At 45.1% G+C, this 12,224-nt stretch overlaps 1 protein-coding gene across 1 annotated transcript in view; it reads right to left on the reverse strand.

Annotated features, from left to right (window-relative positions):
* The window catches only part of FBXO41 (F-box protein 41), a 74,194-nt gene that overhangs the window by 25,429 nt on the left and 36,541 nt on the right, over positions 1 to 12,224 (reverse strand). The window contains exons 3-8 of the mRNA XM_077933714.1: positions 7,451 to 7,661; positions 6,787 to 6,866; positions 5,196 to 5,554; positions 4,153 to 4,388; positions 3,020 to 3,135; positions 178 to 330 (exon numbers count right to left, since the gene is read on the reverse strand). Of these exons, the coding sequence (XP_077789840.1) occupies positions 178 to 330; positions 3,020 to 3,135; positions 4,153 to 4,388; positions 5,196 to 5,554; positions 6,787 to 6,866; positions 7,451 to 7,661 (1,155 nt within the window). The remainder of the gene's footprint in view (positions 1 to 177; positions 331 to 3,019; positions 3,136 to 4,152; positions 4,389 to 5,195; positions 5,555 to 6,786; positions 6,867 to 7,450; positions 7,662 to 12,224) is intronic.

Here is a 12,224-nt window from a genome sequence, read left to right on the forward strand (position 1 = left end):
ATTATGGTTTGTACTCCTTAAATAATTTTATGTATTTGACAAATATATTTTCTTCTTTCTTTCTTTCTTTTTCTTTTTATGTATTGTTTTTTTCTTTTCGGTATATGTAAATTTTAAAAAATGCAATTATTATTATTATTATTATTATTAAAAAAGAGTTGTATTTTATCCGCCTACCGGTAGGTGACGGCTTGGAGTGCTCGACAGTAGCAGCTGGCCAGCCAGAGGGAGCGATCTGTCAAGATGTTGGGGCAGTGCGAAATCCGGAGAATCAAGAGGTTGCTTCCGGTGGCCTTCAGCAGCGACTCCAGGCCAGCTTCCAGGCAGCCCCTGCGAAGGAATGAGATGTAGAGTTGGAAGGGACCACGAGGGTCATCTAGACCAACCCCCTTTAATACATGACTCTTTTGCCCAATGTGGGGTTCGAACCCACAACCCTTTGCACCACAAAATACAGGGCAGTTTTATACGTCTTTTATACATCTTTAACTGCCATGGCTTCCTTCAGTAAGCAACCAAACCAACCCCTGCGTTGCAAAGAGAACGCCAGCAATGTCTAGGCAACACGATGGCCATGTACATACGCAATAAACCATCTTTTATAGAATTCCTTCAAACCCTAACAAGTCCAAAATGAAATCTATAGTCTTAAAGTCTCTGAAAATCTTTAAATGAAGCGAGGTACCAGATTTTGTATGATGAAAGGCAAGCTGTGAAGCTTTGTGTATTCAGCAAATATGATGTCCAACACTGAACAGTGATTCTGGATATAGACTACTGTTTCGTAGAATTCTTCATTGGTGTGGTGGGAGGATACAGAATTGTTTCATAAACCCATCTTATTTCGAATGAATGTATGTAAATGAAAATATCAAATGCTGTGGATCAGTGCCGATGTAATAATAATTGATATTTTCATTTACATACATTCATTCGAAATAAGATGGGCCTTTCATCGTACAAAGTCTGGTACCTCGCTTCATTTAAAGATTTTCAGAGACTTTAAGACTATAGATTTCATTTTGGACTTTGTTAGGGTCTGAAGGAATTCTATAAAACATTGTTTATTGCATATGTACATGGCCATCATGTTGCCTAGACATTACTGACTATGGCTTCCTTCAGAGCAGAGGTTGGCAAGGTTTATCTTGCCTGGGCAAGATCGGTCCTGTGGAGATCCCCCTGTGGGCTGGATCACGTGAGCATCTGCGATTTTCGGCGTCTGTGAGGGTGCAGACTCAATTTTTGGCGTCTGCGCAGACACGATTTCTGGCACCACTGATGCTGCAGCAATGATGGTGGCAGAGGGGCGGCCGCCGCCTTGACCTCATGTTTCCCCTTCCTCCGAGGCTTCTATCTCCTTTCTCCATGAGCCTGGGCAGCTCCTGAGTTGTTGGTTCTTCGGTAGTGGTGGTGGGGAAGTGGTGCACGGTGAGTCAGGCATGGAAGGCGAAGAAGGAGGGCCGAGAGCCGTGGCAGTGAGGCTCGGGCAGCACGATGCCTCCCTTCCCATCGGAGTATCCCCAATCCCATTCCTACTCCTGTTTGCATGCAAGCTCTGATAGGCAGCGTGAAGCCTCCCTTCCCAGCTGAGAGATCCCTGCCCCGCTCCTGCACACAAGTAGGCTGCTCTGATAGGCAGCATGAAGCCTCCCTTCACAGCTTAGTTGCTGGGGTCAGGGAAGGTGGGGGCAGCCTGGCAGCTGCATCTGAGAGCCCCTGCACCACCATCATATGGGGACTTCCGAGCAGCTCCTGAAGCCAGCCAGAGCCAACTGCTCCGGGCTGCTGAGACTGCCACTGCTGCGTTTCCCGGGGACATTAGATGAAATCCGGGGATGGAATTTGTCCAGGGAATTATTCGCAAACCCGGGGACTGTCCCCAGGAAATGGGACGTCTGGTAATCCTATACCCAGAGGTCTCAGGGCGGTTCACAGAAAAGATCACAATATCTAAAATCAAAATAAGAATAACCCAATAACACTCCAGAGCAAGATGAAACAATCTTGCTCCATCTTCCATGCAACAGCCTTTGAGATATTTGAAGATGGCTCTCATATATCCTATCAGTCTCCTCTTTTCCAGGCTAAACATACCCGGCTCCTTCGACCGTTCCTCATAAGGCCTGGTTTCCAGACCCCTGATCATCTTGGTCGCCCTCCTCTGCACACCTTCCAGCTCGTCAACTTCCTTCTGAAATTGTGGTGCCCAGAACTAGACACCGTATTCCAGGTGTGGTCTGACCAAGGCAGAATAGAATGGTACTATTCCTTCTCTTGACCAGGGTACTACACTTCTGTTGATGCAGCCTAGAATAGCATTAGCTTTTTTTTGTTGCCGCCTCACACTGTGGACTCACGTTAAGCCTGATATTTGAAGATGGCTCTCATAGCTCCTCTCAGTCTCCTCCTTTTTTCCAGGCTAAACATACCCTGCTCCCTCGACCGTTCCTCCTCAGGCTTGGTTTCCGGACCCTTGAACATATTGGTTGCCCACTGTCAGGGGACTGCCATCGGAACAGGGGAGGGAGGCAGGGGGGCCGTTGGGATACAGAGAGCCTCTGAAATTCCTGAGGAGCAATTCATCTTCCAGTGGTGGGGAAAGCCACACCTCCAGTGGAGAAGAGGGGGAAGGGGCCAGCCAAGTGAGGAAAGGGCTCAAGGATGCTTCTGAGAGCCCCAGCGCCTCACCCAGCCAAGCTGGCCAGGAGGGACGCACGCCCCTTCCGTCACCCAGCTTGCGCAGAGGGGTGAAACAAAAGGAGGGGAGGCGGAGGCTTGGGGTGTTGAAGTTCTTATGTTGGGGGAGAAACCGGAAGGGGCCACTCCCGGATTCTGCAAGTGACTAAGACGGACATGAACTTTGTGGATCTGCATTGTAAATAGTTTGCACAATAAAACCTGTAAAGGACAGGTCGGAGTCCTGCCTGGCTACTCACGAGCAACCACCACTAGCATCTCTGCACACCTTCCGGCTTGTCAATCTCCCTGACCGGCTTGCCAGGAGGGCCAGACTCACCGTGTGCTTTTCATGTAGTCCTCCTTGGTCTCCTTCTTCCCCCTCTGACGGGGCTTGAGGTTCTGGAGGGTGAGGGAGTGTGTTTGGGTGCACCACTGTGACAGCATGACCAGGAACTGTGGAAGGACAAGGGACATTAAATGCCAGGCAAGCGCCACTCATCCGCATCCTGCCAGGCCCTGACGTTCTGCTTATCTCCCATTTGGATACAGGCGTAACTTCAAAATCCTATAAGCTCTGGTTAAACTTGGATCAGAACCAGGATACAGTGGTACCTCGCAAGACGAATGCCTCGCAAAATAAAAAACTCGCTAGACGAAAGGGTTTTTTGTTTTTTGAGCTGCTTCGCAAGACGATTTTCCCTATGGGCTTGCTTCGCAAGACGGAAATGTCTTGCAAGTTTGTTTCCTTTTTCTTAACACCGTTAATACAGTTGCGACTTGACTTCGAGGAGCAACTCGTAGAATGCGGTGTGGTAGCCTTTTTTTGAGGTTTTTAAAGACTTTGGTGATTTTTGAAGCTTTTCCAAAACTTTCCCGACACCGTGCTTCGCAAGATGAAAAAAATCGCAAGACGACAAAACTCGCGGAACGAATTAATTTCGTCTTGCGAGGCACCACTGTACACATATGAGAAAATGGGCGCAATATTTGGATCATAGAGTTCAATAAAAAAAAAAACAAAGCAAAAAAAAGGATGGTACTAGCCTAAAGATGGAAAGAAGATAAAATCCCCACCAGAGAGGAATGGCAAATTAAGCTGTTAGAATATGCCGAAATGGCAAAACTGACTAGAAAGCTCGGGAACCAAGAAGACAATAACTTCAAGAAAGAATGGGGAAAGTTTATAATCTACTTTAGGAGACCACTGTAAGCAGATGAAAACATTAGCAGGATTTTAACAACACTAATATGGAAAGATACAAAATATGGATTCTGTAATAATACGCAGCTGAAAATGTTGACAATAGGACCCATGGAGAGGAAGGAAGGGATTCAGAGAAATATATGGATATGTATTTGGTATTGTTACAACTTTTTGCTTGTAAAATCAAATATTTTTTTTAAAAAAAACAACAACACAAAAAACCAACAAAAGCCAGTAAGCCACAGCAATGACAGACTTTGGCTCACCTTAGACGACACCCTGGCGTTCTCCAGGAGCACCCGGGTCCACACGGCAGGGTGCCGGGCCACAAACTTCCAGTCCTTGCAGACCTCGGCTGCCCTCAGCAGCGTCTTGGTGTCGAGGTACGTGAAGATGCAGAAGAGAGCGGCTCGCATCTTGAGGATTTCGGGGCTGATGACCTCGTTTGAGCGAGCCGGGCTGCCTCTCTCCGGCCGGACTGCCTTCCCACCTTCAGACCTAGCTGTGACATAAGAGATCCATAAAGTTGTCTGGGCACATTAGGGTGTGTTATTTTGTTTTCATTTTCCATTTCCTTTCACTTTTTAATTTGTAGGTACAGTGGTACCTCGGTTTTCGAACGTAATCCGTTCCGGAAGACCGTTCGACTTCCGAAACATTACAAGGCCGAGCGGCCTGCTAATTCAGTAGAGAAAATTGTGAAAAACAACAGATACACACAGCAGAAACCGTTCGACTTTCGAAGCATGTTCGAAAACGGAAGCATTTACATCCGGGTTTTCAGCATTCGAAAGCCAAAAGTTTTGGCAACGGAGATGTCTGAAAACCGAGGTACCTCTGTACCACCTTTGTATATTATGATACATAAGGCGGTTTGCGGCAACAACATATACAACACGTCTGACAACAATCTGATCCAATACAGGAAGTCATTATCCAACATAACTTTAAAACGAACGACTTATATCAAATAAAGCAATAGTCGACGATCTATTGGAACAGAATATTACACAAGAAAATTAACACTCTAAACATCAGCGAGTCTTAAGGAGGGAGACTTAATTTGGCAAGTTTCTTCAGCAACAGGGCTTAAAAATATGTTTCTGGGCGTCAGGAATTCAACTCTGCTCTCTCGATACAGATGGATGCCAATAGCAGCAGAATTTCTAGGACCGCAGACTTCGCTTTTTGGAGTTCCCAATGGCCGCTGTTGCTCTGACCCAATAGAAGCTGCCTTAAACATCATAATAAACATGGTTTATGGAAGAAAACCCACCATGCCCTGCTCTCTGCAGGAGAGGAGACCCACCTTGCAGCCTTGAGCTGTTTCTGGACCTGGAGAAATTCTCCTGCTGAGCCTCAGCCGGGGGCTCGGTCTCCCACATCTCGGCCTCCGACTCGGTGGTCCTGGAGCCCACGTCAGAGATGTCTCCTTCTTCGCCCTCGGTGCTGTTGCGGTAAGGCCGGCGGTGCCAGTTCTGGATGGCCTGCCTGCGGAGACCCGAAGCCCTCACTCCACCAGGCCTGTCAAAAGCACTGTCCGAACCTCGGTTCTGCCCGCCCTGGTAGGACTGCCCATCAGCGTTCTCGTCCCCCTGGTACAGCTCGGGGCTGTCGCTGTCGTAGCAGCCGGAGCTCTGGGAGACGGCTTTGGCACGGCTAGAGGCTCTGGAAGCACAGAAGGGAAGCGCTAGCAGGAAGGGGCACCCAAAGGCCATCCAGACCAGCCCATTTCTGTTCCGGGCAGGTTGACGGGTATGTTATACCTATTCTGTATTTGTAAGAACTATATTTTGGAACTCCCTGCTCATTGTTATCAGGCAGGCAGCATCATGTTACTTTTCCCGGCACCTGCTAAAAACACTCCCGTTTAGACAAGGGACGTGGGTGGCGCTGTGGTCTAAACCACAGAGCCTAGGGCTTGCCGATTCTGACGTTAACATATGAGAGTGATGGTGAAATAGTTAAACAGGTTGCCCAATCAGAACCCAGGGGGTGGAGTCAGAGGGACTATAAAACCAGCTCTGGGAGGGGCAAAGGGAAGGAGTTTGTTGGGAGCTGGGAGGTTGCTTGGAGTGGGAGTGAATTGGGATAGAGTATGTGGGTAGGTTGAGTTAGTGTAGCGCAATAAGCTGAGTCAGGAACAGTTAGGGGCTAGGAAGACAAGCAAATATCTGAGAGGTGGTTTAGTGAGTGAGAGCAGGTAGCGGAAGTTATAGGTTGTAATTGACCGATACCGTTTATGAAACCACACGCTTGTTAAACTGCAATAAATAAACAGAAGTTTATGTTCCAATTTAACCCTGACTGGACTCAGTATTTTACCAGGTAGGGCCTGGGTGGTGGCAGCGAGAAATAAAGTGGTGGCACAAGGATCAATAGACGGTGAAACGTCCGGGGACGCTGTGTGATTGCCACACCGATCGGAAGGTTGGTGGTTCGAATCCCCATGATGGGGTGAGCTCCCGTTGCTCGGTCCCTGCTCAAAAGCACGTCAAAAGTGCAAGTAGATAAATATGTACCGCTCTGGCGGGAAGGTAAACGGTGTTTCCGTGTGCTGCTCTGGTTTGCCAGAAGCGGCTTAGTCATGCTGGCCATGTGACCTGGAAGCTGTATGCCGGCTCCCTCGGCCAATAAAGTGAGATGAGCACCGCAACCCCAGAGTCGGCCACGACTGGACCTAATGGTCAGGGGTCCCTTTACCCTTCACCTTTACCCAGACGTTTTGAAAGTTGATGCGAGTTTTCATCTGTTTTTTTAGCCTGTTTGTATTTTCACTTAAATTATTGTTCTCATTTTTTCTCGGTTAATTTTATTGCTTTATCATTTTTGAGAATGGTTGTTTGTTTTCCCAGTCAAGCAGTGTCTAAATTTTATGAAACAAACAAACAATTCCTCACCCGGTGCTGGAAGATGATCTTTGGTTGGAAACCGCGTACGAACTGTGTGCTGTTGCTCCGGGAACCGAGTGCCTGTCTCTCTGCGGAGACAAGAAACTGCGGATCAGAAGACTCCTTCACCCCCTCAATGGATGAGATACAGAGTGCTTGAGCAGAACTACCTCCCCATTTCACCCCCACATGAGCATCACAGAAGAGACCCTGGCGATACATGATTCCTGCCTCTAAAACAGGGGTCAGCAAACTTTTTCAGGAGGGGGCCGGTCCACTGTCCCTCAGACCTTGTGGGGGGCCGGACTATATTTTTTTGGGGGGGAATGAATGAATTCCTATGCCCCACAAATAACCCAGAGACGTATTTTAAATAAAAGGACACATTCTACTCATGTAAAAACATGCTGATTCCTGGACCATCCATGGGCTGGATTGAGAAGGCGATTGGGCCTTCCAGAGCCATTTGCTAGGCAGAATTGCCCCCTTGCTAAGGGGAGGCTCAGTGGGGCAGCATCGACCCCCAGGATCTCCAAGGGGGAATGGGAGAGAACCCTGCCTGAGAGCCGCTGCTGCCGGTCAGTGTAGGTCACACTAAGGCTAGAGGGACCGATGTGTCTGACTCAGTATAGAGCAGTTTCCTATATGCTTAGAACGGGCATCTTTCGGGTACCGGTCTTCCTGTGCTCTTGGTCCCAGACACGCTGCACCTCCCCAGGCTGCAGTTGGGGGTCGTCCCGCAGCTGCTACTGATGATCTGCAGCTGCTTCTCGGCCCGGTCGGCCCGATCCAGGAGTTCCTCGATGAACTGCTGGAGGCGGACTTTGGCGTTGGCCTCGCGGGCCGCCGTCTCCTTCAGGAACTGGTCGATCTGGATCACTTCCCTGCGGGAGGAAGGCGAGAGACAGGCAAACTGTAACACCCGGCTGGATTTTTTTTGTTATTTGTTATTTACCGTCTTATTTCCTCCCAAACATACCATACAAACAAACACACACACACACACACACACAAATGATAATAAGGAAAGTAAATATTTCCCCCCTTTTACCTTACATAATCTTTTCTTCAATTTTGACTTCCTGTCAGGTCCCTTCGCATATGTTTTATCTTACAATCGAATGCACACAAAACAATACACCTTTCTATATAAATTTTCCAATACATTCTGAGAACATAATAAATCCTCAATTGTTATCCACCTCCTTTTACTTCCTTTATCACTCAAATGCTAGCACAGAGTCAAAACTTTTATTTTATTTTTGAACATATCTATAACCATCTATAACCATCCCATTTCCCCACAAACTTTTGCTTTGAGTTTCCTCTGACTTTGTAACACCTGGCTGGAAGAGTTAAAGGACCCTTCGCTGGAGAGTGGTTTATAATACACAGAAAGGCGCAAAGGAACGTGTGGTTTTCAGAAACCAAACTTGAATTGCTGTTAAGATTCCTTTAATCTATCTATCTATCTATCTATCATCTATCTATCTATCTATCATCTATATCTATCTATCTATCTATCTATCATCTATCTATCTATCTATCTATCATCTATCTATCTATCTATCATCTATCTATCTATCATCTATCTATCTATCTATCTATCTATCTATCTATCATCTATCTATCTATCTATCTATCTATCTATCTATCATCTCTCTCTATCTCTCTCTCTATCATCTATCATCTATCTATCTATCTATCATCTATCTATATCATCTGTCTATCTATCTATCTATCTATCTATCTATCTATCTATCTATCTATCTATCATCTATCTATCTATCATCTATCTATCTATCTATCTATCTATCTATATCTATCTATCTATCTATCATCTATCTCTATCTCTCTCTATCATCTATCATCTATCATCTATCTATCTATCTATCTATCTATCTATCATCTATCTATCTATCTATCTATCTATCTATCATCTATCATCTGTCTATCTATCTATCTATCTATCATCTATCTATCATCTATCTATCTATCATCTATCTATCTATCATCTATCTATCATCTATATCTATCTATCTCTATCATCTATCTATCTATCTATCTATCATCTATCTATCTATCTATCTATCATCATCTATCTATCTATCTATCTATCTATCTATCTATCATCTATCATCTATCATCTATCATCATCTATCATCTATCTATCTATCTATCTATCTATCTATCTATCATCTATCTATCATCTATATCTATCATCTATCATCTATCTATCTATCTATCATCTATCTATCTATCATCTCATCTATCTATCATCTATCTATCTATCTATCTATCTATCATCTATCTATCTATCTATCTATCTATCTATCTATCTATCTATCTATCTATCATCTGTCTATCTATCATCTATCTATCTATCATCTATCTATCTATCTATCTATATCTATCTATCTATCTATCTATCTTCTATCTATCTATCTATCTATCTATCTATCTATCTATCTATCTATCTATCATCTATCTATCTATCTATTGATCTATATCTATCTATCTATCATCTATCTATCTATCTCCTTTATTGGCATACAGTGGTACCTCTAGTTGCAGACACAATCCGTTCCGGGGTTCCATTCGCACCCCAAAAAGTTCCCAACTACAGCTGCGCTTCTGCGCAAGCATGGAGCGCGACAGAGTGCTTCTGCGCATCTGCGAAGTGCGCAGAACGGTTCTGCATGCGCTCAGCGAAACCCGGAAGTATACATTTCCAGGTTTGCTGCGTTCGCAAGCCGAAAAGACACAACACGAACCTAACGCAACACGAGGTATGACTGTACAGGAGAACCTGTAGCAAGAGAAATGGAACGGAACATTCTGGAAGATGGTTTGTGTGTCTGATGGACTGTGAACAGCGGCATCTGATGCTGCAAAACTTTGTTGCAGTTGTTCAGCATGCAGTTCGTTTCTGAGTCCAATTCAAAGTGTTGGTGCTGACCTTTAAAGCCCTAAACGGCCTCGGTCCAGTATAACTGAAGGAGTGTCTCCACCCCCATCGTTCTGCCCAGACACTGAGGTCCAGCACTGAGGGCCTTCTGGCGGTTCCCTCATTGCGAGAAGTGAGGTTACAGGGAACCAGGCAGAGGTGGAGAAGCTCCTTCAGGTATACTGGGCCGAGGGCGTTTAGGGCTTTAACGCTTCAAATTGTGCTCAGAAACATACTGTGGAATGCCTTTCCATCAGATGTCAAAGAAATAAACTACCTGACTTTTAGAAGACTTCTGAAAGCAGTCCAGTTTAGGGAAGTTTTTAATGTTTGATACTTTATTGTGTTTTTAATATTCTGTTGGAGCTGTCCAGAGTGCTGGGGAAGCCCAGCCAGATGGGTGGGGTATAAATAAATTACTGTTACTGTCATTGTTATTATAGCTGCTACACAATTGGTGCAGTATGTATATTCTGAATTCCATTTCTCTACAACCTCTCTCTCCTTTGGACTCATCAGCGAGGCCGATTTCCGCCCCATCAACCCCAGCAGAAATGCTTCCGGTTTTTTGGGGAAAGTATATTTAAACATCTCCTTCATGGATCACTGCCTTGCCGTGGCGAAGGGGCTTGAATAACTCAGAGAAGCTATGAGCTATGCCGTGCAGGGCCACCCAAGATGGACAGGTCATAGTGGAGAGTTTTGACGAAACGTGATCCACCTGGAGCAGGAACTGGCAAGCCACTCCAGTATCCCTGCCAAGAAAACTCCATGGACAAAGACAACAGGCATATAAAAGTTATGACGCTGGAAGATGAGCCCCTCAGGTCGGAAGGCGTCCAACATGCTACTGGGGAAGAGCGGAGGACGAGGACAAGTAGATCCAGAGCTGATGAAGTGGCTGGGCCAAAGCCGAAAGGACGCTCAGTTGTGGATATGCATGGAAGCGAAAGGAAAGTCCAATGCTGTAAAGAAAAATATTGCATAGGAACCTGGAATGTAAGAACCATGAACCTGGGTAAGTTGGATGTGGTCAAAAATGAGATGGCAAGAATAAATATTGACATCTTGGGCATCAGTGAACTAAAATGGACGGGAATGGGCGAATTCAGTTCGGATGACTATCATATCTACTACTGTGGACAAGAAACCCGTAAAAGAAATGGAGTGGCCCTCATAGTCAACAAAAGAGTGGCAAAAGCTGTACTGGGATGCAATCTCAAAAATGATAGAATGATCTCGATACGAATCCAAGGCAGACCTTTTAACATCACAGTAATCCAAGTTTATGCACCAACTACTGGTGCTGAAGAAACTGAAATTGACCAATTCTATGAAGACTTACAAGACCTTATAGAAGTGACACCAAAGAAGGATGTTCTTCTCATTATAGGGGATTGGAATGCTAAAGTAGGGAGTCAAGAGATAAAAGGAACAACTGGCAAGTTTGGCCTTGGAGTTCAAAACGAAGCAGGGCAAAGGCTAATAGAGTTCTGTCAAGAGAACAAGCTGGTCGTCACAAACACACTTTTCCAACAACACAAGAGACGACTCTACACATGGACATCACCAGATGGGCAGCATCGAAATCAGATTGATTATATTCTCTGCAGCCAAAGATGGAGAAGCTCTATACAGTCAGCAAAAACAAGACCTGGAGCTGACTGTGGCTCAGATCATCAGCTTCTTATAGCAAAATTCAAGCTTAAACTGAAGAAAGTAGGAAAAACCACTGGGCCGGTAAGATACAATCTAAGTCAAATCCCTTATGAATACACAGTGGAAGTGAGGAACAGGTTTAAGGATTTAGATTTGGTGGACAGAGTGCCTGAAGAACTATGGATGGAGGCTCGTAACATTATACAAGAGGCAGCAACTAAAACCATCCCAATGAAAAGGAAATGCAAGAAAGCAAAGTGGCTGTCCAATGAGGCCTTACAAATAGCGGGGGAGAGAAGGCAAGCAAAATGCGAGGGAGATAGTGAAAGATACAGGAAATTGAATGCAGATTTCCAAAAAATAGCAAGGAGAAACAAGAAGACCTTCTTAAACGAGCAATGCAAAGAAATAGAGGAAAACAATAGAATGGGAAAAACCAGAGATCTGTTCAAGAAAATTGGAGATATGAAAGGAACATTTTGTACAAAGATTTCCATAATAAAAGACAAAAGTGGAAAGGACCTAACAGAAGCAGAAGACATCAAGAAGAGGTGGCAAGAATACACAGAGGAACTATACCAGAAAGAAATTGATGTCTCATATACCCCAGGTAGTGTGGTTGCTGACCTTGAGCCAGATATCCTGGAAAGTGAAGTCAAATGGGCCTTAGAAAGCATTGCTAATAACAAGGCCAGTGGAAGTGATGATATTCCAGCTGAATTATTTAAAATTTTAAAAGATGATGCTGTTAAGGTGCTACACTCAATATGCCAGCAAATTTGGAAAACTCAGCAGTGGCCAGAAGATTGGAGAAGATCAGTCTACATCCCAATCCCAAAGA

The sequence above is a fragment of the Podarcis muralis genome, chromosome 9 (genome assembly GCF_964188315.1).
Source record: "Podarcis muralis chromosome 9, rPodMur119.hap1.1, whole genome shotgun sequence".
Taxonomy (NCBI): domain Eukaryota; kingdom Metazoa; phylum Chordata; class Lepidosauria; order Squamata; family Lacertidae; genus Podarcis; species Podarcis muralis.